This window comes from Andrographis paniculata, unplaced genomic scaffold (genome assembly GCF_009805555.1).
Source record: "Andrographis paniculata isolate CXL003 unplaced genomic scaffold, ASM980555v1 Contig69END, whole genome shotgun sequence".
Taxonomy (NCBI): Eukaryota; Viridiplantae; Streptophyta; class Magnoliopsida; order Lamiales; family Acanthaceae; genus Andrographis; species Andrographis paniculata.
Window position 1 is genome coordinate 1,667,156 of NW_026137605.1, and position 27,480 is coordinate 1,694,635.

At 33.8% G+C, this 27,480-nt stretch overlaps 4 protein-coding genes across 15 annotated transcripts; 1 reads left to right on the top strand and 3 right to left on the bottom strand.

The window, feature by feature from the left end:
- The first annotated feature begins 55 nt into the window (after window positions 1-55).
- Window positions 56-6,581, top strand: LOC127264018 (polypyrimidine tract-binding protein homolog 3). Of its 3 annotated transcripts, none has more exons than XM_051293347.1 (15): window positions 56-221; window positions 949-1,015; window positions 1,943-2,014; window positions 2,125-2,201; window positions 2,292-2,373; window positions 3,821-3,944; window positions 4,211-4,275; window positions 4,356-4,405; window positions 4,513-4,554; window positions 4,643-4,694; window positions 4,788-4,824; window positions 4,935-4,948; window positions 5,300-5,407; window positions 5,566-5,709; window positions 5,949-6,581. In XM_051293347.1, the coding sequence occupies exons 2-15, from the start codon at window positions 959-961 to the stop codon at window positions 6,336-6,338; spliced, it is 1,314 nt and encodes a 437-aa protein (XP_051149304.1). In that variant the 5' UTR covers window positions 56-221; window positions 949-958; the 3' UTR covers window positions 6,339-6,581. The 3 variants fall into 3 exon arrangements, with proteins under 3 accessions (XP_051149304.1, XP_051149305.1, XP_051149306.1); XM_051293348.1 differs by having other exon boundaries at window positions 65-209; XM_051293349.1 differs by lacking the exon at window positions 56-221 and adding an exon at window positions 257-500.
- Window positions 6,582-7,156: 575 nt separating this feature from the next.
- LOC127263556 (replication protein A 32 kDa subunit B-like) lies at window positions 7,157-10,593 on the bottom strand. 2 transcript variants are annotated; one of them, XM_051292651.1, is made up of 10 exons: window positions 10,458-10,593; window positions 10,125-10,235; window positions 9,941-10,038; window positions 9,771-9,812; window positions 9,605-9,682; window positions 8,679-8,757; window positions 8,486-8,578; window positions 8,324-8,403; window positions 7,594-7,662; window positions 7,157-7,509 (listed from the first exon to the last, which is right to left on the bottom strand). In XM_051292651.1, exons 1-10 carry the CDS (start codon window positions 10,560-10,562, stop codon window positions 7,425-7,427), a joined length of 840 nt encoding a protein of 279 aa, XP_051148608.1. In that variant the 5' UTR covers window positions 10,563-10,593; the 3' UTR covers window positions 7,157-7,424. The 2 variants fall into 2 exon arrangements, with proteins under 2 accessions (XP_051148608.1, XP_051148609.1); XM_051292652.1 differs by lacking the exons at window positions 7,157-7,509; window positions 7,594-7,662 and having other exon boundaries at window positions 8,320-8,403.
- On the bottom strand, window positions 10,585-16,162 carry LOC127263553 (autophagy-related protein 18b). Of its 7 annotated transcripts, none has more exons than XM_051292649.1 (12): window positions 16,005-16,162; window positions 15,845-15,918; window positions 15,421-15,494; window positions 15,214-15,323; window positions 15,032-15,123; window positions 14,525-14,637; window positions 13,997-14,116; window positions 13,709-13,854; window positions 13,363-13,461; window positions 13,031-13,096; window positions 12,792-12,943; window positions 10,585-10,732 (listed from the first exon to the last, which is right to left on the bottom strand). In XM_051292649.1, exons 1-11 carry the CDS (start codon window positions 16,061-16,063, stop codon window positions 12,805-12,807), a joined length of 1,092 nt encoding a protein of 363 aa, XP_051148606.1. In that variant the 5' UTR covers window positions 16,064-16,162; the 3' UTR covers window positions 10,585-10,732; window positions 12,792-12,804. The 7 variants fall into 7 exon arrangements, 5 of the variants coding, with proteins under 5 accessions (XP_051148606.1, XP_051148602.1, XP_051148605.1 ...); XR_007841507.1 differs by lacking the exon at window positions 10,585-10,732 and adding an exon at window positions 11,468-11,848 and having other exon boundaries at window positions 11,964-12,943; XR_007841506.1 differs by lacking the exon at window positions 10,585-10,732 and adding an exon at window positions 11,468-11,851 and having other exon boundaries at window positions 11,964-12,943.
- Window positions 16,163-19,070: 2,908 nt separating this feature from the next.
- Window positions 19,071-27,381, bottom strand: LOC127264081 (uncharacterized). 3 transcript variants are annotated; one of them, XM_051293458.1, is made up of 16 exons: window positions 27,228-27,381; window positions 27,037-27,101; window positions 26,719-26,872; window positions 25,868-26,234; window positions 25,683-25,772; window positions 25,504-25,594; window positions 24,138-24,204; window positions 23,486-23,529; window positions 22,680-22,850; window positions 22,491-22,589; window positions 21,702-21,770; window positions 21,176-21,314; window positions 20,423-20,621; window positions 20,168-20,307; window positions 19,533-19,572; window positions 19,071-19,439 (listed from the first exon to the last, which is right to left on the bottom strand). In XM_051293458.1, the coding sequence occupies exons 3-16, from the start codon at window positions 26,854-26,856 to the stop codon at window positions 19,255-19,257; spliced, it is 1,839 nt and encodes a 612-aa protein (XP_051149415.1). In that variant the 5' UTR covers window positions 26,857-26,872; window positions 27,037-27,101; window positions 27,228-27,381; the 3' UTR covers window positions 19,071-19,254. The 3 variants fall into 3 exon arrangements, with proteins under 3 accessions (XP_051149415.1, XP_051149414.1, XP_051149413.1); XM_051293457.1 differs by having other exon boundaries at window positions 27,037-27,110; XM_051293456.1 differs by having other exon boundaries at window positions 27,037-27,110; window positions 27,206-27,381.
- Between the last annotated feature and the right edge of the window lie 99 nt (window positions 27,382-27,480).

The following is a 27,480-nucleotide window of genomic DNA, read 5'->3' on the forward strand; positions in this document are numbered from 1 at the left end:
CGTGGAACCTTATCCTTGGCTTGAGGGGTATAACTGGAAAGAAAATACTTACTCGTCCATGCTGCTGAGAACAACAAAACCCTAACCCTAGGAGGAGGATCAATTCCTCTCTCTCTCTGTCCCTCCACTTTCGCTCTCGAAAGCAACACTCTCTACCCCGCTGTGGTTCTTGAAGCTCGCTCTGTGTCTCTCTCTATTTCTGTCTCTTGGTACCGCTCTAGGTGATTATGGTTGTCTTACTACGATTTATTATTGTAATCGTGCTTTATGGCTCCTGGAAATAATACCTTTCGCATATAGCTCGATAGGAAAAAGGTTCATGCCGCTTATTTGATTGTGTATTATTCGGAATTTTGTCCTGTGGATGGGCAGCTACTAACAGGCGGTGGTGTAGAATTTACATGATGTTCGGAATTTTTGTACTGGTTTTCTGCGACCGAGTCGGCTTTTGTTTCTGTAATAAACTGATTAAGACTGACTGAGATTCTGTTCTTAATAAGGTAATAAAAATATGTTGTTGTATTGCAATAGTAGTTTTAACCCTTTTGATCTCCGCGCGTTCTTTGGTTCGATAGCTTGATCTTGGGTTAGTGCCAGGAACGAAACTGTGTGGTACTTTTCAGACCTGAACGGGATTATTTTATTTTTTATTATTATTATTATTTTTAAGTTTCTTGGTTCATGGATGATGATATTGTGCTTAGTTGTTACTTGTTAGCTCGATCCTGTGCCTGCAGCATGAAAAATCTAATGAGTTGAAGGAGCCATTTTGCTATTAACTATTTAACCTTACGTCTATTAAGCTGCCTTTTCTTTTCCCTCCTTTTTTTGCCATTAGTTATTTATTCTTTTCCCTCCTTTTTTTGCCGTTAGTTATTTATCCAATAGTTGATTCTCTTGAGATATACGTCATCGTAACAGGCCACGTGTATATATCCTTCTTTTCAGGCTTTTGACGATGACAGAGCCATCAAAAGTTATCCATGTTAGAAATGTGGGTCATGAGATTTCTGAGGTCAGATATATCCATTTTCCGATGCATATGCAATTCATTATCTGTTGTTTCATATTTCGTGCTATTATTGTCGCATATTTTCGGATTATTTTCTGACTGTTACAATATTCTGGTTCGCATTTGCAAAGTTGAAGCCAGTGGATAGGTAAATGATATGGACGCAGTCTTAGTCGCATTGATCTCATATTTTGATTACCAGCGTAAAATGAGAGTATGTTCGCTGATTTAAGGCATTAGAAGAAAATCTTTTCAAAAGTACTAATTTCTTGATTGATGTGGTGAGTGGCGCATTGTCTCCGGTGAATACTTAATTATAGAAATGCACAAAAACTTGTTTATAATAGAGTTTGAGCCATGCATTTATCTTAATTTAATATGCCCTCGGAATCAAGCCTAGCTGTAGTCACTTATGGCGTGTTGGTTGGATTTTTTATATTATACAAATAATCAATTTTACATTCAAAACATCACATCAAACAACTGTTAAAATTCAAAATTTTTACTATTCAAAATCCAAACCCCCAACCAAACGCACATTTATTGTTGTCTTAAATGTTTAACGGTTACAATACGACAGAGACTTTTCTGTTGTAGATGTGAAGCTAATGACGTAGCTTCATTGAATAAGACATTTATATTGATATATTGATCTTGCAGAGCTTGGGATCTTGATCAAAGTATGCTCATTGATCATAAGCGGAATGCTGTTTAAGTATCACTAGAAGATATTTATATCCACTGTTGTTGGATTTATTTATACATGTCTTGGTGCAAAAGAGAGTTATGCTTGCATTTTATTTCTTTGCGTGTATATACATGTTTCCTTTGCATTGAGGAACCAAATTATTTACAGTATTCTCACAACCATTAACATTTACTGGCTGGTTATCCTGGATTCAACTTTTGATGGTAGTTTATACTTTCTAGAATGACTTGCTCCAGCTCTTCCAGCCATTTGGAGTCATCACCAAGCTTGTGATGCTTCGAGCCAAAAATCAGGTTCATTTTGATAATATGCCTGTTTGTGGTGGGGGGGTGGGGTGGGGATTGCCTTACAAAGTTGTCATTCATATATATATTTATATATCTTTACTCAATTAAAATTACAGGCCCTCCTTCAATTGCAAGATGTCCCCTCAGCTGTAAATGCATTGCAATTCTACTCCAACGTCCAACCAAGTATAAGGTATCTTCATTGATAAATGTTACTGTTATTTTGTGAACCTTCCAACTTCTGTTATGGTTTAGATATATATATATATCAATTTCTTTTTAGGGGAAGGAATGTTTATGTTCAATTTTCATCACACCAAGAACTGACAACCATGGATCAGACTACTCAATCACGAGGCGATGAGGTGATTATCATGTGCCATGCCACTATTTTTTGCCCCTTCAGTAACACTTGTGCTAGTGTTGTTGAAATCATCATTGGTGTTTCATGGTTAGGCACATTATGTTTGCAAGAATTAGAGATACCAGCAACCATTTACTACACACATATAGAGATAATAATTCAATAAAGTATGAATGAAATGCTGCAAGCAGACCCGTCAAATATGGGCATAACTGCATTATATTATTAAATATAATATGGAATAACCAGGGTGTTCAAGTAACCTATTTTACTGTGCTCTCTTGATGAATTTTTTTTTTTTTAATTTTTTTATAATTTTGATACCCTAGCCCTTGATGAAGTAATATGGGTTCATAAGAATGTTTTTGTAATTGATCATATCCATTTTACTGTATGAATACCTCCCAATGAGCCGTGAGTAGCTATTGATAGTTTCTTAACCCAATTAGGCTTTAGTATTTGAGAGCTGGTTTCATATCCATCAATTCTCTGGAGCATGTTATTCTAACTTTATTAAATATCACCCAATTGGTGAAACATAAATTTATCTTTTCATTATACATTATTAAAAAAATGCATGAAGTACATCAGTAAAACTTGAATGCGTTTCTGGAGCATGTTATTCTAACTTTATTAAATATCACCCAATTGGTGAAACATAAATTTATCTTTTCATTATACATTATTAAAAGAATGCATGAAGTACATCAGTAAAACTTGAATGCCTTTCTGGATTTTTAACAGTATTTCAAATCATGCTATTTAATATTGTTTACTTACCTCACATTGCTGTTCCAGTGGCTTTTGTTCACTACTAGAGGGTGAACAGGATACAGTTTATTAGGAAATGGTGGCCTTGGATGCACTTTTCTAACCGTGCATTTATAAAATAAGAACTAGAAGTATGGTATCAACAATTCTAAACAATAGTTCCTGGTAAATATACTGGAGTAGGTGCCATGTATTGTTTTCTTTTGTGTGTATTGCTTATAAGTGGCACAAGAACTGTATCATTCATTTCCTAGTTGGCTGGAAATTTTCTTCCGAGATATCTGTGTACTCTTGAAAGAAGCCTTACATTATTGAATATCTTTAAATGCTAATTTCTAGCTCAATGTGCGTTTTTTCTGGTTTTGGCGGGCTTCATAGTACTTTAAAATGAAGGTTGGATGTTATGGCGCCACATCTGTCAAAGCACCTATATTGTTAATATGCAGTTATTTCATTCGCTCAGGGTAGAGTTCTAGTTCTTAATGTATTTTTGCACCCTTGTGCCCGAATGCTGGATGCTCTGATTATTCTAGTTCTATATGGTCATTACATTTCTCTTTCTGTATTTTCTTTTCTATTCATTCCCTTCTCTTTTCTATCTGCTTTTCTGTGCTGGTTTGGCGTTGGGGTCTTCTCTATTCTCTCTCTGTGCTGCTTGGCTCTCTCTGGATACACAGCCTAACCGAATCCTCTTAGTTACAATACATCACATGCTATATCCCATTACTGTGGAAGTGCTGCATCAAGTTTTTGCTCCCCATGGATATGTTGAGAAGATTGTCACATTTCAGAAGTCGGCTGGTCAGCACCTTCGTATTACCTCTTTTTTTTTCTTTCTTAATTTTGGTTGTGGTTAAGGTGTATGATAATGCCTAGGCATGTCTATGAGAAATGTGGCTACACAGTGCCCCTCTTCATACTGACCTACTTTTATGGGAGTTTGTGTGATCTGTGCTGTTTCTTTGTTGTGTATTAAATTTAAATTTTAACACCATTTTATGAAATGCATTAATAATTGCCATTGTTGTAATTGTAATTCTGATAGTCTAGTCTTGCAAATATTGTAGGCTTTCAAGCTCTGATTCAATTTCAATTCCATGAGAGTGCAATTTCTGCACGAAACTCTCTTCAGGTACATTACCTGACAAACATTTTAATTACATTTGTTTAGAATTCACCGTAATACATGCATAACTTGCCACCTGCTTGCAGGGGCGAAATATATATGATGGCTGCTGTCAGCTTGACATTCAATTCTCCAAGTGAGTTAATTCAGAATTTGCTATATATGTGCAGTACCATAGCTTTTGAGTTTTTGTTACTTTTATTTTGTATAACCAGTAGTTACCATGTTTTCTCTTTTCTCCAGCCTTGATGAGTTGCAAGTGAATTATAACAACGAGCGATCTAGGTGAGTGTTCGAATCAAATAACATTTTTACTTGGAAAAATTTATCACTAGTGACCCTTTGTTTTCTTGTTTTAAATTTCTCACAATAGGGACTTCACCAACCCTTCCTTACCTTCAGAACAGAAAGGCAAATCTTCTCAAGTAAATCAGTTCTCCACCACAAGATTTAATGTTATCAAGCTTTTTATCATATACATTTTTTGACCAGATATTGAATTTGGTTGTTTTTATCAGTCTGGGTACGGAGATGCAGGGATGTATCCGCATGCAGGTACTTAAATTGCTGTTAAGTGAAGTTTATGTTATTTTCTTTTTATCTTTCCTATTTCTAACACTCAATCCCACCCCACCCCATCCCATCCCCAAAATCCTCTTTCCCAGTTGGATTTCCGCAGGTTGGTATCTCACTTGTTTGCTAAGATGAAACTGGCGTTCTGATTGGTTAACAACATTGCATGAACTTATCTGGATTCTAAGTATGGTGCCGATATGCTCCCATGTAATAGTCAGATTTTTAATTTTTCTTCGAAAACTTATTATAAAATGGCCATCATAAAATAGCCCAGGTATGACATCATAATGCATATTTATAAATATGTTAATATATATCTGAATAATGCTTTGCTTACATCTTCCTTTCAATTATGCTAACATTGAGTGGTGGTTATTAAGGTCCTGGAATTACACTGGTTCTTTTGCTTATAGCACTTGTGTTGGACACATTTTGGTATTGTCCTGAATTGTAGGTGAGCAATGCTGCTGCTGTTTCTGCTGCCTTCGGAGGTGTTTTACCACCTGGTATAAGTGGGACAAATGATAGGTGCACAGTTCTTGTATCTAATCTGAACCCTGATGTGAGTTTCTGCATACCCTCTCTCTCTCTCTCTCTCTCTCTCTAGTACACATGCACACATACGGGTACAAGATTGGTTGTCTCTTTTCATTTCTTTCCTATTCTTTAAATGGTAGTAATAATGAACTGTGCTCCCCATCAATTTACCTTCTTTTGCAGAGAATAGACGAGGATAAGCTTTTTAATTTATTTTCATTATATGGGAACATTATTAGGATCAAAGTTCTGCGAAATAAACCAGATCATGCATTGGTTCAAATGGGTGATGGTTTTCAGGCTGAATTGGCTGTTCACTTCTTGAAGGTCGGTAACTACTTAATTTTTGGAATATTACTAGTGCTTGGTGACAGAAATTTTGGAATATTACTAGTGCTGCTAAATGGATTGGAACGGAGTGTTAGCAAATTCTATTCCATGAAAGGCCAATTTTATATGCAAATATGTTGACAGTACATATCTAGCTGCTGCTTTAGTTTCACTTTCATTTTATGGGAGTAAATTTTCATTTTATTTTTATTTGATGTGTGTTTGTTTAAATACAGGGTGCAATGTTGTTTGGAAAACGATTGGAGGTAAATTTTTCGAAGCATCCAAACATTACAACTGGAGCCGATACCCACGACTACTCCAACTCAAATCTGAATCGGTTCAATAGAAATGCTGCCAAAAACTACCGGTACTGTTGCTCGCCAACCAAAATGATCCACATCTCCACACTTCCTCCGGATGTGACCGAAGAGGAAATAATAGCCCATCTTGAAGAGCACGGGGCTATTGTCAATACAAAAGTATTTGAGATGAATGGAAAGAAACAGGCTCTTGTTCATTTTGAAAACGAGGAGCAGGCTACAGAAGCCCTTGTATGCAAGCACGCCACATCGCTCGGAGGATCAACCATGCGGATCTCTTTCTCGCAGTTGCAAACTATATGATGATGATGATGATGATGATGACGACGACGAAGGTGTGTGTTTTATTTTATAATCCTCTCTTCCCCTATCTTTAGTTGTGGCTGGGCTGCTATGTTTTTGTCTGAAATTTGTTTTATCAGAGAACTTGTTATCGAAAGACCCTTTTGTTGTAGGGGAAATTTGAACTCCATATTTGCAAGTCCTCTCTCATCTGTAAACTGCTTGCTATTATCCTTCATGCATCTTATGAATTTTCTAATCGAATCTTTACTGGTGTGCTGTTGTTTTAAGCTGTATTTTTGTCATTTATTGGTGTGCTATGTAATTGTTATTTCTTTCTATCTGCTCAAATTAGTTGCTATCTATGCACTGATCTCATACTATGTTTTCATCGTTGGTAGAGGAAATATCATTTGCTTTAAACGAGTTGCTGCATCTTCTAACCAATTTTCTTACCAAGTATTTGAACTTGAAGCTAATTTTACTTCAATTAGTTCAAAGTTTAGTTTGGTTGGATGGGCCTTACTGTACTGGGTTGCCAAGTTGGGCCTAGTTGAAATGGCCCATATCTATGCACTGGGGTAGCTAGATTGGGCCGTGTTTGACAGTATTTGTCCGGGCTGGGCGAGCTTAGGAGAATTGAGTATTTGTCCCGTCTAACTTGAACGGGCTTCGATATATTGGGCTGGGCTTACCTAGATTCACTTAGCCAGGATTGGGCTAGTACGGTCTGGCCCAATTAAAGGGTACAAGTGAACTGGGCCGAAATCGGAGAATGATTTATATAAATATATAGTATATTTACAGTAATAACTATGCTAAATTTTATAATTGGAATATAACACAATACATATCACACATATTAGTATTGATTCCAATATCTGAAATATATTCTTACACAAACCTACAAATATGAATTGACATCAAATATTTTCAAATTACACCAACAGGTGCTAGCAGCAATTGCAATAAAAATACCTTGCAATAGAAGAGATTTGATTGACAATCTAATGAGAAATGCAAATGCAAATGCAAATCAAAGTATGCATGCATGAACAATATACAAGCAATAGTTCATCTCACCAATTTGAGTCTTGTGTTGGTTGTTCAACCATTGGTGGTGGACTTGAAGTGATGCTCATCAATGGTCGAATATATTAGACCGTCTCCTTCCAGAGACCTAATCGCATCTCTGTCGGAGACCAAAGAATATCATATATACTTATATGAATATACGTATATCATCAAAACAAACTCATATTGTAGAGCAACTCACGCAATATTTGTGTCAGTAAGATTTAGTTGTTGGGCAAGTTCGTTTCGATGGACGCCTTTTTCTCGTGCACTGCAATATTCAATAAGACTTGTTAAAAGATCCTAAATTCCTGGAATAAATGGCTAAGGTTCTCTGTCATAGACGCGATGTGACCAGGAGAGAATACAGGCAAACCATTCAATAAAATCACGGCGAGCTAAAGCCATAAATCCATCTTTCTTAATCTACTACTATGTGAGAACAGGAGTAAATATACCAGCAGCTACCGTAAAAATTATTTTACAGAAAAATATAAATATGAAGTTATAGCATCAATTTTATTCTCATCCAATTCATTTCTCAAAATTTCTTCGCAGTGCCAAGCGGTTATGACAGAGAAATGGCATTTTCTCAATTTTATAAATCAGCAAAAATGGAAATGAAAGACCACCTCGATATTTTTGTAATAGCTTTAATGCATTACGAGCAGAGATATTTGGTTGAAGTGTCCATACTTATGCCAGTCCAACCTGTTAAATGATTTTCAGATCACCTTTTTCCCCTTGTGCCACTAACTTCATGTTCTTCTGCTCGCATGCTTCGCATGATGCACACAATTTTTCACCAAGAAATAGGAATGCAAACTAACATATTCCAAATTCATGGCTTGCCCTTCCTAAATTGGCCATAAGTGTAGTGGAAACAATAGATAAGTTACGTGGATGGATTGGTGTTTGTTTGTAGAACTTACATGCATGATGGCTGCCGCAAATAGTTTAGAACCATTTTATCAATGCCCTGGACATCATCCAAGTTATATTGTACAGAAAACTGAAAGTTAAAGAGAAAAAAGTGTCAAAACCATCAATGTCGTTAGAAAGTAAAGTTATAGCATAATATCCTTACACGTCACCTGATTTGACGGGGTTGATTGAAATCCTTTTGTAGGGGTGTTAACAGCTGAATTTGGTAAATGGCCAGAAACTTGGCCAGCATCCTGCTGCTTCTGTGAAGAGGATAAAGAAATAGAACATCAAATAAAAATTGGGGAAGAAAACAATTTCTCAGAACAATACCAATGCAAAGCTTAGTTGGTCATATCATACCCGGTGCTTGGTATTGTAGCAGTGGACGTATATACATTCAGCAAAGTGGTTTGAAATTTCATTATAGTCTGTGACAGGCCTGTTAGTAACAGCATCCAGGTTAAATCTCGTTATTCAGGGATGAAATCAACCATACGAATCAAACAAAACTTCCTATTACAGAAAATCTACGCATACACAAGTTTTGACTTGAGATAACGTGATAGCAAGGTTTTTTCAAATATTGGAGGTAGCAGCTGGAAAGTGTTCTCTAGTACAGTTATCAAGACCAGAAATAACTCCCCAGTGAAAATACTTAAGAACAATATTTGAGTGTCAAAGCAGGTGTAACTCTATCAGTAGTGTGGACATAATTGATCGAGTTAGAATGTGAAACCTTAATAAATTGAGTTAGAGGTAGACCTATTATAATTAGGTCATCAAGAGCCTGCAAAAATACCTTTAATGTGATTTTTCTATATTGTATTCATATATCTAGTTTCCGCCAGTTGCTTCTACCAAATATGAACCAACCACCACAAGTACAGAAAAACCTAGTAAACAAAGACCGCGCCATTTTTATATGTTTATTCCTTCTTTTAAGTTCCTGACCAGCTCAAACATTCTACATCTATGTATCTTCACTCTCCCACTGCCACCCTGCCCCATTGAAAATGATTGATATGAATATTCGTTAGTGGTCTATTCTCTATAGATATGGTTGTTTCCCTATCGCAAATATTTGGACCCCATCCTGCATAGTCTTTTTCATTCATGATGACGAAATGCTATATTTTCGCTTGTTAGGACCTCGAAAAATAAAGGAAAAGATATAACATCATACTCAACCCATGTGGATATAATTATATCTCTGTGTTTCGTGAAAGAATTAAAAAAAAGAATAGAAAATAAGAAGAAGCTTATGAGCAAACATAGCAAACCTATACCTGACAGAGTACACCATCAATTGTTTTTTGCCTTGAAACCCCTTTAAATGCCCGTGTACCTTTACATACATGCCATTTCTAATCCAGACAAACACGATAAACAAGTTAGAACCAAGTGGAATATAACACACAATAGTATCTAATCTATCTTCAAAAAAACCATTACAAGAGTAGCTCCATTTCTCTCATATCAATAGCTTCATTTACCCTGAAATTCGAAAACACACAAGTAAGCATACAGAAGCACAATAACTCTTTCAACAAATTATCCAACAAGCAAAGGAATTGCAACCAAAGAAAAAGAAAAGGGAAATGGCGAAACGCCATAAAACATACCATCTATGGCAATCTATGCGACCAGTCCCATCATCAAGCACAAATGAAACATCAGTTATCCTTTCAACTTTATCATACAAAATCCCGACCAATTTCACCTACAGGAAGTTATTTCAGAAACGCGGAAACATCAGAGGATAAACAAATCGGTCATAATTCATCGTAAGAACAGCTAGATACTGACATTATTCACATCAACCCCATCAATTAGGAAGTTCGCTTTGTCGTCACTTGCTTGAAAAGCTTCACTTATCTGTTTCACGGTTAACGGAAGCAATGCCTGAGCCTCGCGATTCTGCACAAAGCCAAAAAACAATTGTTCCTCATATTCAAATTAGTTCCGTGCAAAAACGCGATTGTTCAGACGGAAAGAAAACTTTCTTCCCTTGGACAACTTAGAAATCTATAGAACGCAAATATATCATAAGCCCAATCCTGAATTTCAGTAACGATTTTCACAAAATAAAAAATAAAAATAAAGCAATGTTCCTAGAAAGCTTCAATCATGTAGCGATACCTTCGCCGGAGTAAATGCTGGATCGGCAGTTTGTGTAGCTTGAGAAGGCATGAAACCCCCGCCGGAGAAGGCAGCGTTTCCATCGAATTGGCTGTTACCGTACATCCTGTTAAATACCTTCCAGAGGGCTAAAACAGAGCGGGGGGTGTAGATTCACACAAATAAGTACGATTCCATCAACCATATATGGAGAAGAAGTCTATGTTGATGACGAAGACGATGACGAGGGTTCACCGGGCTCCCGCCATTTTCAACCCCTCTCAATTTCTAAAACCCTAGGAAATGGCGTGTTGCTCGTATAAAAGAATATTACTAAATGTAAAAATAAAAAGAGCAAAAAATATACTATTACAATAGTAGGATTTTTGTTCGTCCCCAAAACAATTTTCATAAATAATCATCGTAATGTTACTTTTTTTTCATTTTTATTACACAATTGTCACTACTTTTTATACTAATACACTCACAAAAGGCAAAAAAATCTTTTATCCATACTTTTTATCGATTACCAATATAATATCAATAATTCTTAAATATTGTACTCAACCCAATTAAAACTATTTATGAGACGGATAGAGTATATTTTTTCTAATTCAATATCATAATTATCATTTTGATTCTAATTAAAATTTGTTTATCATAGTATACCCCTATGCGCAACAAATTTGGATATACTATATGAAATATATATACGTACTTACATTGAGATATAGGCCATCAATATACCAAAGGATAGAAGACTTCACATAGATTATGACCGAGAACTGAGACAAAATTGTCAATCCTTAATAACACTCTCCACTTCAAGTCGTAAACACTCTCGTGTAATACTATTTGAGTGCACTGACTTGCTTCTTGCACCCTTAATATATCCTATTAATTCTTGTGTTATATTTATCCTTATATTTGTATTTTATAAATATCATTGTATTATAATATAAGAGATTAATACAGATGTTTTTGTTATTTTTTATTTATTTGTAAAACATTTTAATATAATAATTAACATTAAAAAATTAACCAAAAAAAAAATTGTATACATTCGGTTGGACGGACGGAGATAGTATATTTTTCTTGTCATAGTGTGTTATTCAACCGATTACGACTTTAATAACTACAACACTTAGAGCATATACATTGGCTCTCCATTCCAGAGTCTTTCTTCCAATCTCGCCGCCCTTTTTTGTTTTCTTCGGAAAAAATTTTAACACAGTGACCCTCCAAATCGATGGTACAAAATCAAAGCTGCCTCGGTTTGGCTTGGTACAGGAGAGGCGACATCGACAATTCATACCTCTCTTTCTCTGTTGCTCCACCTTCTTTCTACACATGGGCAACTCGGATGGCAGTTGAGGATCGATCGTGGGCAACAAGAAGAAAGTTGGCGGCGGCTGCTGCAGGAAGAGAATGGTGGTGACGGCGGTGAGGCAGGGTGAAATCCAGCAAAGTTGATGAAAATTAGGCTAAGGTTGATTGGAAATCTGGGAGTTGGATGTGTGATCGGACCTAATTTGCAGGGTAACACTAGGCGAACCATGTGTAGCAGATAACCTGAAGGGTCGGAGGTTTGAACCCATTACCTCATGGTCACAAATCCAACCCCTAGACCACCTGTCATCCCTTACTTTCTTTGTCCATGTGAATTTGTATGGAGTACAACACATGACATTTGATATCAAAGCACTCAATGTCACATCCACGATAGCTGTCAACTCAAAATCCAAACCCCCAAACAAACACACGTCGAAGGTGACAGACTTTCCAAATACCTCATGAATTGATTTGTCTATGTTTCGCCTCCGGTAAGAACAACATAATTAATTAGGGAAAGTTATACTTTGTAATCTTTCCGGTGAAACTTATGTTCCCTTTCTTTCAATTGATGAACATGGTTGAGAATTTATCTACCGGCCGGCCTTATGATTAGGCGAACATGCATTTTATGTCGGTAAAATGTCAACTTACATTTCAAAATGTTATTTCTTCATTGAACTACCATAGTGTATAAGTTGTTGATCTTTCTTTATTTTGCCTCATTGACTCTCACATTCATTTCGTTACATCTTTCCATAGCCTATATCGCCCAATCAATATAAAATGTCCGTTAACCTAATCATAAGATCGGCATATAAATTCTCAACAATGGAATGAAGGGGAACATACGTTTTAGCGGCAAGATTACGATGTATTACTTTCTCTAATTCTATTCTTTATACGAGCGGTGAAACATAGATGGGGCGATTCATGAAATATTCGAAAACTTTGTCGTCTTCATTGTGAATCCTATGTAATAAACATGATCATAAGTGTAGATCGAGTCATGAACCGACATACCTCTGGCGCTACGTTAGCTCGAGCTCTGGCCAACAACTGCCGTCGAAAGATTGAACTGGCGTTCCAAGGTCCATGTAGGTTCGTGCTTATGGTTTATACTGAAACAATATTCTTGGAAGTATCCATTGAAGGTGATCATCGATACAGTAGCTCTACAAAATCACACGAGAGCCTTAGAAATTCTACTATGATCGTTCATATGAGAATTTGAAAGCCAATCTTGACTAGTCCCAACTTACCTCAATGCCACCGGATTAGAACTTGATGTATCACTAATTCTCTCTATCTTTTGAACTATAGCATCACTGCAATAAAATGTTTAAAAATTTATTAAGTAATTAACTATAGGATTAATGATAGTAGATTAGATCGACGCTCACTATATTTCTTTTCAAGATTTATACTGATCGAAGAGATGACAAGGTTGTCATTTCAACTAGTCATTCTAAATTTGTCTTAATTTATACTCATTGAATGTTTCCCATAACATATTCAATAATAAGTATAAATTGGAAACCATTACAGAACTCGAAAGTAGGTGAAAATTTCATAAAGGCTGGTTAATAGTAACCTTCTTACTCCAGCTGCAAAAGCATTGTGGTATACAAGGTGATCTGATGTATCACTAACAGAGCCAGACATTATTGATCCAAAGAAACTCTTCGATTTTCTGCTTCAGAATATAAGAAAAATGAGCGACAGTTTGAACAGAACAATCAGCTTCTAAGCAAATTAACAACGCCAATAAAGAACTGCTCCGCAAGACACATAAGGCAATTTATCTATGACACATCAGTGGATTAAAGAAACAAATAACAGATAGCATAGGTTTCTGTAATTCAGAAGATAATGACAGCTAAAATAGTTGTAGAAATCTAATGGTTAATGAATTGGAGAATCAAGGATATAGACCGCACCTCTCTTTCAGAACAAAACCCAGGGAGAAAATATGAACAGAACCTGAAGAGCTTGTTGCAAGAAGAATATCTGGAAGATCAACTGACGGCCCGAATGACAAAGAATATATTGTTGATGCACATGTGCCCCTACGGAAACTGTGGGACTGACGAACATAAATCACTAAGATCTCATATAAGGAATCTAAAATTTGGTGAGCTATAAAGTTCGCTTTGGTTTGCCGTGCTTTGGAAGAAGAAAAAGCAATTGTGATTCCACATAAGAATGACCAACTTTTGGTAGCGTACCTCAGTAGCATCTGAAACTAGATAAACTCGAACAATGGTTCCCTGTTCAGATGCTGTAGCTATATACATCCCATTTGGAGAAAAAGCTAAGGCAGCCAATGGTGAGCGATGTGCATCGATCTACAGAATTTAGGGATGGTAACAAGAAATTTAGATCATTCTTTTGATACACCTTAATCACAGCTCATGTTACACATGATCTCAACATAACTAATTTCAACACAATTCAGATACTTTTGCCAATGTTTATAGGAGGCAAAGGGAAAAACAAATGCATTCATGCTCAGGTACATATCTTATCATTTTGGAAAGCAAACAAAATTTTCTATCCAGTGAGCAATAAGCTTTAGCCCAATACCTATGGAGGGTGAGAAATTACCACTCAAAGATTGAGCACGTGTTAAAATTTATAAACATGTTAGACCATGATGAAAACATAAACAAATTCCAAGGTATAAATTAAACAAAGGGAAGTAAAAAATTGCCAAAATACTGCTTTCAAAATCTAGTAAGAATGTGAGCCACAACCTCACAGTGTGACTGCAGATCCATAACATTGTAGACAAGTACAGACCCTGCAGTTGTACTAGCAGGAAGAGCCAGGTAGGGATTATCCATATTTGCTGAAAAAGCACAAAGACCTGAACTAGAAAAGAAAACAACTGAATACTATGAAGTCAAAGAAGATCACAAGATTCAACGTCACAGCTTAATAATGCTTCAAAACTACACGTATCTCCACAACCAAGAACAAAAAGAAGAAAAGAAGCAGTGCACAGTGAAACTATATTTAGCTTTGGTATCTTTTCACAATGTTTCTGGTTAAAACATCCTTATAATTTCTAGTACCAGCTACCAGATTAGGATAGATCATTCTAGCAGCAGCAGCAGCTTCAGGCTTCAGCGTACCCGTACAGAAAATTCATATCAGATAGTTGGAGTGCAGATTGGATACTGAAAGTTCTTATTAAATTACTTTAGCAACAATAAGGACATGGCATATGAGGACATGGCATATGATCATTTTATACTGACCTTTTACATTAGGCACTGTGTTCAAGATGTGCAGTATTTCCCCATTGTTAGTGTCATAAATGTATATTTTTTCTTGCAATACAATTATCAATCTGCCATAGCATTTACATTACTAAAAATTTGAAGAATTTTGCTTTTGCTCAGAATAATATCATTTATGAAATCATAGCTGAGAGACAAACCTTTGCTTATTTACACGAACTGCGAGAATAGAAGTCAAAAAGTTCATTTCACGTAGAGCAGTTCCTTTCTTAGTATCAAACAAACTTAATCTTCTCGGAGATAAAGATGGCTGCTCGAAGCACACAAATTATGAGATACCAAAAAACAAAGCTATCAAAAAACTAAGGAGATGATGAAAGTGATTATTATATCAAATAAAGGAAAACCTGTTCTCCAGCACCAACTATGCAAACAAGACTTGATTTGAATAGCATTTCAACAATACTGAACGCCCCAGCAACTTGGAAACAAAACAGAAAACACAAAATCAGCATCATTCAGCTATCTTCTTGCTGTAGTCTCAACTTAAAATTTCTTTCACCATTATTTCACAAAAAATGCCGAAGAAACAAAACATATTTGTGAGAAACATACCATTGATCCTATCCCTACAAGCTGACCCGCATTCAGAAAACAACAAACAATGCATACCGATAAGAGCTCTGATACTAAAAACACTCATTTAACTGCGCATTATTTGGAAATTCAGTTGCCAAAAGTTCATCCAATTCATTCAATGACTCGCGCAAGACTAAGTAAATAAATAAACAACTTGATTTCGAATTAAACTTGCAAATCTAACACAAACACCTTGCTCATGAAGCATTTGTCCGGTATTCAAATCAAATATTTTGAATCCATCTCCAGTTCCGACGGCGAAGCAGCTGAAGTAAAATAAAATACTCATCAGTCAAAATTCAACTAAGAAAACATCAGAACTTATTTAGTAACCAATTGATCAGATGGCTACCTGTTATCTTGATTGAAGGAAGCGCAGAGAATGCGATGCGGTGATGATTGACCCGCCATTTGAAGCTTAGCTTTTCAAAATTCTGTCGGAAGACTAGGGTAAACTCAATTTGGAGAACATCTCCCATATGTAATTGTAGTTATGAACGAGTATGTATATTCCTCATAAACGACGCCGTTTGAAGGTCTTGCTAGTACGGTTGAATCTTAAATATATTACGTCAATATAGTTTCGCCAACTAACGGTTGTGCAATTATATTCGTTTGTTTGTCCAATTATTTTTGTACCATACAATTTTCAAATTTTAATAAAAAACTAAAATAAATAAAAAGATAATATAATAATAGTTATATTTGTCGTAAATAATAAGTATTTAATGAAAAGTAATAAATAATTATTAATTTATTAACTTTTGTCAAAATTAGTATTTAAGAATAAATTTAAATGATTAAATCAGTTATTATTGGACGTAATTATTTTAAAGTAAATTTATTTTAATTATATGATTAAATTTATTTACTTATTAGATTAAATTATTATTCTTAAGCTGAAATATAATACATCATAATATGTTGAAATTATTATACTCCCTCTATCTAAGTCCGTCTCATAATAAAGTATTCATTTTTTTTTAAAAGTTACTGTACTATTTACCTAACATTACAAATACCCTTACAACTTACAATATATTACACAAATGTCATTACCTTTATATCACACATACTAATAAGGTTATTTTAGTAATTTCTATTTTATTCATACTATATTTCAATATAATACTAATATTTCTAAAACTATATGAAAAAACAAATGAATACTTACTTCTAAGACAGATAGAGTATATTTTATTATGTGTAGTTATACGACGGAGGGAATTATTTACCCGCCCTTCCATCCAGCCCCACCCTGCCCCCCCCCCCCTCGTATATAATATTTCTTCCGTCCCACCAAATTAGTCCATCATTTCTTTTTTTTAGTTGTCCACCAAATTAGTCTACTTTTTCTATTTTAGTACTAATACTTATAATTAAAAAAACTTAATCATATTTTATTAACTTACTAATATATTTAATTTTACTATTTGTTTAATTGTAAATTTAGAAGTTTGACAAAAATTTTGAATAATAAAAAAAAATATATTTAATATGATATAAATAAGTATTCATCTAATTTTTATTTTTTTAATAATTTTTAATGTAATATAAAAAATTGATAAAAATTTGATTTAAAAATTTATGGCCGAAAAATTAATTAAGTTTGATTTTAATTTTTTTCCTTTATGCAAAAAAATAATAAAGAAAAAACTTATTTATCATGCAAAATTATAAAATTATTTTTAATTTTGGTATTTCAATGTAAAAAATTATATTCTAATACGGTGTATATAATTCAGTTAGATATGGTTTGAAAAAGTATAACGAAAATATCGAATACCAAATTTTTTAATTTATTAAAAAAAAATATCCATATTGTATCGAATATTTGATATATACATAAATATCGTTTTTTTTTTATTATCTATATATACAGAATATATCATGTATATCGTACCGAAAATTTAAATTTTTTTTCAATATTTTTTTTATATGAGTATTTATGTTTTTCCATAATTCAATATTTTTTTATTCATAAATTCGATATACTAAAATATTTGTATAGCATTGGTTTAAAATATCATATAAAAAATTTTGATATCGTATACAATGTGGCACTAAATTTGATGTGTCATAACAAACGATTTCTAACAAATCAATTTTAAAAAAATTTATGTACTTTTTATATAAAATTTTTATTATTACAATTTTTTATTGTATTAATTACATTTAAATTATTAAAATTATTCTTTTTTATCTAATTGCATGTATTGATTTACCATGTATAACAATTATTATTATTATTATTATTTTAAAATTATTTTAGTAAATAAAAAATTTAATATTTAAAAATTAAAATAAAAGATATTTAAACTTTTAATTTTATATTTTATCAAATAAAAATATTTAAAATAAATTTTATTATATCAACTAATCAAATTAATTAACTACATTATACAATATTTCTTAAATTGCGTGATATAGGGTGTATAGTGGACTAATTATGTGATGGAGGGAGTATAGTGTATGTATATTATATGTGCATATATGCATACATACACATCAAGTGATACACTATAGGGTGTGTTTGTTTAACGGACTTGACCAAAAATTTATTATTTATTTAAATTTTTTTCTAAATATTACATTAGCATATATTTATATTACGTGATACAATTACTCTAATTCAAGATTTTTACTATTCAAATTTCAACTCAAAATCCTTGGATTTGAATGGAAGAGGAGTTGCAATCCCCTCCCATTATATCAATACTTTGTTATTTTATTTATTTATCTATTAATTAAATCAAATCAACACTGATTTGATATATATGAGTTGAAATCATGATTATTGTATTACCTATATATACACACTAACCAATAAAGTAAATAAAATTCTTCTCTCTCTCTATCTCACTGCATATATATATATATAATATAATATTACATAATATAAGATAGTTCAATTGAAATAATTAATATTTTTATTGACAAATCCGATATTAATATTACAATATATATATAATTATTTATTTTAAAATTATTTAATCTCTAAATTTAGGTCAGATGGGCCTGACCTTAACAGGCTAGGCCCAGCCCGACTTAATGAAATCTGTCCAGCATCATGCCCATTATGATTGCTGGGCCCAAACCGGAGGCTAATTCATTAACGGCAGATTTGTGACAAATTTTTATAAATTATGTATAAACAATATTTTATTTTATTTATGAGTTCTTTTTTATTGATCCCCATCTTATTTTTTTGTAGTTTTTCTCTTCCTACTACTTCCATAAAGATTCCTCTTTCTTTATGATTTGAAATTTAAAAGTTGAAACTAAATCGATCGGGTTTAATGTTACACAAAATAAAACGATAGATTGCCATTATTGATTTCCATTCTTGAAAAAAATAAAATAAAATACCTTACTGTAAATAATAATAATAAAAAAAATGATACAAGTAGATTAAATCTAATACCAACCCAAGTTGCACAGGCCACAGTTTTCTTAAAAACATACCAAATTTTTATAGTACAAAAGTATCACATTCAATTAATTTAGAAAACAATATAAATCAAAACTCAAAAAAAAAAAAAAGAAAAAAAAGAACATACCATACTCCCAGGCAGGCTTGATGTCCTATTTCGATAAATGTTTCAATAATTCTCGTCGCCGTCATCGTCAGAGTCGTTGTCATCACTGTAATGTTCATATATTTGATATATATCATCATAAGGGTCGTCAGCGTCTCCGATTCCATCGCCAACTCCAGTGCCGAGGGGGAAGCTGCCAAAAAGCTCCTGCAAATAGCCTTTTGATGCACTCTCATTGTTGTCTGTATCTGAATCAAGTTAATTAGCAGAAGCAATTTATACATCGTAAAATCATCAACTATTCGAAAAGAGAAAATTATATAAAATGTAGAGAGGGATACATGAATCTGGTTGTAGTAGGAAATCCTCGTCCTGATCGACCTGTGAAAAAGGAGATTGAATGTGAGGCCGACGATCAGTTAAGTCAATGTGGGGGTGATATGAGAGAGCAAACGATATTAGAGTCCATTAGTCTGTTCACTCAGCATTTTTCAATGGAACAATTTCTTATAAATATTATTTAAAAAATACAAATATACACACACATTGATCTAATATATACATTATCCACTCATAAAAAGTCAACCATTCAAACTACACATAAAAAATCAATTTATCTAAAAATGCTGAGTGAACAGACCGCATATAAATGAGTCCAAGAATGTTCTTTCACTTTATTCGGTTATAATTTATTTTTGAGTCTTCTGTACAATATATCTAATAAAGTCCATATAAATGGCCAATTTATATATATATATATATGTATATAAGCAGTCCATCTATGTTAAAGTGATGATGGAGTTTTTGGTAGGGCAACGACTTTGGTTTTGTAGTAGAAGAGAATTGGCTTTTCTGTAGGTTAATTCATTGAATCCTTGAAAATTTTCATTGTTTTACCCCAAGTTCTATCAGGTGTGAATGATAGACAAAATTCAGGCATGTGGACAAATATCGGAACAAGCAAGTATAAATTCACCTGATCGAGTGCCTCATCTGCATCCACATCCTCTCCGAGGTTGTCATAATCCATTTCATCTTCATCTTCTTCGTCATGCTCAACTTCTTCGCCATGCTCAACTTCATCGTTAGCTTCAGTACCCTCATGCTCTAAAACTTCTGAAAGTTTTGAAATATGCCATAGAAGTAATTAGAAGATGAAATGTGTGGAAAGTGAAATTAATAAGTCAGTAGTTACAGAATTCCTGCTACAGTAGTAAATTTTTCTTTCAACCTTTAACATCTTGTTTCTCCTTTTTATTAACTTTCGAGTTCTTTCCAGCTAAAGGCAGCCTCTTAGTCCTCTGAAAGCGTCTAGTGACAGCCTTCAATAGAGATTCTGCACCAGCGCCGGGATATACAGACAAAAACCTCTGCGCAACACGCAATCTCAAACAGTCGAGTACACGTGATGAAAACCATCCTGTTTGCAGCTGCCAAAACGCGCAACATTTTATAAATCATATGATGAATAGGTTAAGAGCCTCAGACATCTCCATATAACACAGAAAGTATACACAAAAACATTGCAAATTGTTCGGATAAATGTATATATCTAATCATGCAAATCAGAGAGTGAACAGAAAATTCAAGAACTAAAACGAAACAAACAAGCCCTGAAAAGATGGTGATGGAGCAACGTCAGTTTCTTCAACACGAGCATTTGGAGCAATTTCAAGGCTGAAAAATATATAAAGTTCGGCACAAAGTTTGGGTGCTAAAAATTCTCAAATTTTGGGGCATATAATATTTTAGTAAGTGGCCACTAGTAGATAATCACAATTAATTTAGAAACACCAATACTTAAAAGCGAGCAGAGTAGATACCTAAAAACTAACAACAACTCCCATTTCTTTTACTAGAAGTCTAGAACACGCAGAAAGAAAAAAACTGACAAATTTATCAAGACTAGTTTCACAATTTCCTTTCCTACAATATTTTCTGAAATGCACCTCAAGAAAATCGAATAAGAATATAAGTATCATACGCTGCAGGTTTCTTGACTTGTAGGTTTTTTTATTTCTTCTTGTATATAGTCATCTTCAAGTTCAATGAGTTGCAGTAAAATTTGGCTTTTACGAGGGAAAACTTTAAATGCACAAAGATCCATCCACCTGATCTTAACTCTGCAAAAGAAAGACAAATAAATCAGTTGTAAATGAAGAGGAGAAAGATGTACAAGTGTAGGCATTACATATATGAAGCATAAGAAAATTTATCTGCAATCTCATCACATCACTCTACTATTAGTAGTACAATGTCTAATGAAATATTTCTCTTTTAATATGAGTTGGAAGAGTATTATTCCTCTACTCAATTCATTAATAAATGGTAATCCTAATGACAGAAGTTCATCATATATACAAGTGAATTAACAAATATATGTGTGTGTGGTACATATCAGTGCATAATGACAAATATCTTTTAGGAATAGTTTTACTATTCTATTGAAAAATCAAATAATAAAATATTTAAATTTCTATGACGGATAAAATTTTCAGATTAAACCTTACCCATATATATCACTGTCATCACGGTAGCTTCGCAATGATGGTGGCACTCGGAAATCGATTCTTTGATATCTGTGGTGTAACTCAAATAAAAATTAAAATCATTGAGTTATTCCATAATGTGAATAATGTTTCTTGAAAAGCAAGATCCCAAAAAATTGATAACTCTGACATTTCAAAAATAAAAGAGAGAAACTAGACAAAATATTGCAATAACAGAGATTTTTTTAATTAGTTAAGGTGCCATTTACTTGGGGGAATTTGGACTATATGTTTTTAAATGACTTCATCATTCATCGGAGATTTGAAATGACCAAATACTCTTTAATATTGTGTCATTTCAAATACTCCATAAAACCAAACAATGGATTTTTATTATGAATTCGAGGTAATTCAAATGCGTTCATTTTAACTACACCCTCAAATCCAAATGAATCTAACAAAACATGTCCTAAGGTAATTATATTGCTTCTGTAGTTCTAATAGATCTAAAAAATTACTTCTTGCAAAAGGAGGCAGTATAATATTCTAGTGTCCACTTTTATTCACCATCTTCTATAAGCCTCAACAATTTCAGAAAAATGACTGCGTTATAGTCTGCAATTTCGGTCATACATAAACATCTAGCCCACCAGTCCCCATGCTCAAAACATTCCTGACTAGGCTTAAGCCATCATCGTCAACAAACATATATGCGACCAGAAAGTGAAATGCATATATAACTCACAAAATAAGAACTTCATTACTTAAACAAGATTAGAAAAATCAGAGTTTATCTCATATGAATCTTACATGCGTGATTCAGGATCCTTGCGTGGATCATAGCCTTTTCTGATCCACACTCTTCTGTATGGTCCATTGGAGAAGTAATATGCTGCTATAAATAGAAGCCTGAATATAGGAAATGGACTTGCATTAGATATTTTCATCACAATCTATGCTGACAATGTAAAAATTCACATGACAGTAACTATAACACACCTTTTGAGTGTTTTGCTCCCAACATTCAGACCACGGTCAAGCAAATGTTCAGAAAAAGAATTCTTAACCCATAGTGGACGCTCATCAAACAATTCACACACTATCGTTTGCCACTGCCATAGATCTGAGTCCTCAGGTATTAATTTTTTCCAATCTACTTTCTTAGGGATCTGTAAGAATGTTAAGGACAGCAGCACAAGCACTATAGAAAGAAGGAATTCTGATATTGAAAAATCCTTTCAATTTTCAAAAAAATCTACCAGTGCAAGTGATGATTTATCATTCATCGCCATCCTTACGCTCAATTGATGATAACTGACACTATCACACTCTCAATTTATCAAGACAAAACAAAAATTACACAAGAATGCAAAACAAGAGCTCCAACTTAGGGTAAAAATATTATCATGTCAAAGAACCACACATATCTATAAAATATATTTGGATAAGAAAGGTACTTATGTCTTGAGCATATAATGAAGGTTTGCATACTGTGCATAAGAACAACAAACAGGCTTCATATATCTTATGACATCTTCAATAATAATAAGATCATTGAAAATGATTTCTCACCTACATTTGCATTGAGGCTTTGATATATCACCTAAAACTAAAAATCAAGCATTTAATCCACAGGACATTGTAACAAATATCCTTTTATGACTTCAAATATCACAATGAGGCTACTAAAAACAAGGTCCAGAGCAATTTACATATGATATAATTGCAAATGTGCTCTAGGAGAAATAGCAGGAAATAATCATGCATGACTAAGATTTAGCCACATATACGAAGCAATCAGGATATCTTTGATGTTGAAGTCGATAGCAAGACATTGCTCTATCTCCATCTGCATAAAAAATTATTAAAAAAAAAAACTTCAAATATGAAGGAACGAGAACCAATTAATAAAAGCTATCTACAAATATATAGGTACATCCACTAGACCACCAAACAAATAGTTAAATATCAGAAATAAAACAAAATAAAATAAAAAATAGTTGAATATCAGAAAGAATAAATCAAGATGTTAGAATGCAAAAACCTCTTCCAGGTATGTTGTAAGATTCCAGCAGAAAAGTAGAAAACACGGGATTTAATTTAAGACCATAAAAAAATTTGACAGAAAAGGCATAAGAGAATTTAGCTAGATTTACTCTTTGAAGAGAGATATATAACCACTTGCAACATCATAGGATCTACAGAGAACTTAAAATCTTGAAATCATTTTCAACAAAAATCATGCCCAAAATTTGTCAGCAGGTTACTACACCTATGATATACTTTATAGCAGGTGGTAAAATTGATTAGGTGATTTATTAATGGTAATCCAAAATATCATATAAAAATGTGCAGCAGTTGGTTTCTATTTGAAATGGTAGAAAGTTTTAACTAAATGCAACTGTGGTGGATGCTAACATAACTCAGATATTTGCTTATTCGTATGAAAGAACTTACCTCACTGTTCTGTTGAACAGCTTCATCTTGTTTCTTTCTCAAACCAGGATCCCCTGATGGTTTTAAACTGCAGATACACAATCATTGTGATTGAATGACAGTCATTTTTTTCCATAATCTAGCAAAACATTCAAGTACTTGGCCACTAATGCTTCTTTCAAGACTTTAGATTCTATCTACAGCTGAAAAGCCACCTAAAACCATGGTAACGAAATGCATAATGTAAAGAAAATATTGACAAGGTATCGAACAAGGTGAATCAACACAAAATAGAACATAGATTCAATTAGCAGTTCATCTATCGTAACTATACAATCAAATCGATCTATGAGCTCCCTAGGGGTAATGGCTTCCTACATGCTAATTTCAAAAGAGCGCTGAGACAATACATTCAACTTGCTCAATTAAAATGAGCAAGCTTTAATATTTTTGCAAACATTATAAAGAAGTGAATGTTTTGCAATCTAGTCATAACAATACTACTGAAATATACATGTCAAGAGTGACTCTATTCCAACAATTTGTTCATATCTTACTGTATTGCATAAGAAATAGGTAGATATTTACCCAAAAAATTATCGAACAATAACTTACCGAAGCATTTTAAAAGGATTATTAACACTCAACAGGCTTCTGTTAAACTCCAGTTATTAAACTAATAGTATTTATATTGGACACATTTTAAATCTGATTATAAAAGGCTTACACTAGCCAAAATGATTACAAAGCTGAGAGCTTCGTGTTACAGCAAAAGATATTTCATGCTTTCAAAGCACTTGCCTAAGTAATGAAAACACAAAGAAGCAATGCACTTCAAACCTGAGTAAGAATGCACTCCAGGGCCACATTTATGCTATCTTAGTCTCCATAACCCTTCATAACATGAATAAGGTACACTCTTTCTAATAGGAACAAAAAGGTATACGGATAACAGAAATCGAAAGTGGAAAAGGTGAAATAGAAGACAACTTCAAAGTAGGCACAAAAGGTTTGAGGGATGCCAGTTTTTATGTTTAAAAAACTAACCTGCAAATTTCAAAATGTGGTTACAATATCTACCATATATATCCCTCAAGAGTGGGAAAGTCATTGTTTCTCGTTTCATGATAAGATAAAATGATTGTAAATCTTTTAGCATTAATATAAAATAGAAGTCAAGAAAAAGGAAATATACAAAACATTTGATCCATACTTTACTAACTTTCCATCTTAAAATTACATAAAGCTTCTATACTACATGAGATGGGAAGGCAAGCTTCCCTAGATATAAGAGGGAACTTTTATTTCTGTGATACATGAATGGTAACATGCAAAACTGAAATCATGGGCAGATAAATAAAGAATAGACAGAGATAAAGTAACTAACACAACTTTCTCTGGAATATCCTTCAATGAAAAGAGTGGCGGAAGCAAAATCATCAAATCCTCCTGTTCAACATCAATCAGACTACGGGACTCTGCAAAAAATACAAACAATTTAGTAAGGTGGGGAAAGAGAAACTCCAATTCATTTTAAAATCTCAAAAGAAATTAGGAAAAGCTGACCAAAATTTGAATCCACTTCAGCCCAATTTCGTTTCTTTCTCCTAGTTACATCAGCATGAACAGGAAGCACATGTTGATAATCCACCATCCCTATATTTCGCAATAACGACACTGTAAGATACATGCTGGTAGAGTAAAACTTTCACATGAATAGTGAAATGGGGAATGGAAGGGAAAATAAACACCATCAAAGTGATATGCCTCGGGTACCCTCGCAACAATATCTGCAGAAAGGTCCAATTGAACTTCATTTTCTATGTCTGCTTTGGCTTCTTCAGATGCTGTACTGGATTCGTGTTTAGGAGGGTTGGTGCATTTAGCAATTTCATCAGATTCAGGAATCAGACTATTCTGCTCAGTACAAAGTGAATCTGCTGATGCAGGTTCAGAAAGTTGATTAGGTTCCTCTACATTTCGAATTCCCTTAACTTTCTTGCTGGAAATTTTCAAGAGAAATTTATTGCAAGGACGGGATTCTCCAAACACGGGGTGAGAATATGGATCTTCAGGGCGAAAATGCAGCTCAAGCTTGTTTGACTTATCACTACAAACCTGAAGATAGAGTAATATAAATTATCATGTGATTGTGATCATATAAAAATACAATGGTTCTCAACATAGTCACTACCTTTACATTTGAAAAAATAGATAATCAAGCAAAAATAAACCTCTTTAGTCGACATTAAATGGGGAATAAATGACAGACAGAGAACCCCGGGAAGGAAAGTTCGACATGCATCAATTAGTCCAAATTTGAATTAAGTTATGCTATTATTTTCACACACAGTAGGAAGGAAAACAGAGCACTTGATTTCTATAAAATGCAGCTTATAACCAAATATAACACTAATATTATGTACTTTGCTTTCAGACAAAAGAACCATCATAGAACAAGAATATAAACCTTAGAAGCCTAAGATTTATCGAACATTGGATCATGACTTCCCACAGAAAATGTAAATCAATACCGAGTCACAACATCACATCCACCACCCATATTCACCTTACAAATTTCAAACCCAAAACAAGCAACTACCTTGAGAATGCCTTCCTGACCTCCAAGAGTCTCAACTGCACGTTCTATGGAAGAGGGATAACCAGGATAGTGAACTGCAAACATCCCGCCGCTACTAGGCAGAAAACCCGAAATCGAACCATCTTTAATAATTCCCATGCCTATTCGCCTTTATCTGGTTAATTGAAAAGCAAGTGAAAAATAAAATAAATGTTGAAGGAAGACGATCAAATCAAAGCTGAAGACAGACAGTAGAGGTACAATTTTTTATTTGACCACCAAATTTGTAAACTCATCAGCAATTTCATCTAAATCAAAGAAACGGGAAAAGGTACCTACCAACGAACTTGAATCAAAATCGGCGCAAGTAGTGTCAATATTTACTTAGTATTGCCTTTCCAAAACTGTTGTTCCTGTCAAAACAGATTGACAATTAGCATTCCTTCCTTCATGCAGGCACAGCACCAGTTAAAACAAATAAACCCTAGAAATTGGGGCTGACACACACTAGTAACGTTGAAGAATTTTACGCGGCATTCGTGAAGCATAAAGGCGGCGCGGCGGCCGTTCGGTTGGGTGGCGCAGAGTAGTGGCAATCGGCGGCGAGGACTCGACCGGGGCGGGAAGTCGCAGCGGTCGAAACATGCATTGTAATTAATTAACGATTATGTAAGGGGGTTTGTTTAGTTGTTTTTCAAATTGATTTGGGGTGGGGGTGATATATATTCTATTTGAAAATTGATATAATTAAGATTAGATATTTTAGGTTGCCAAAATTAATAG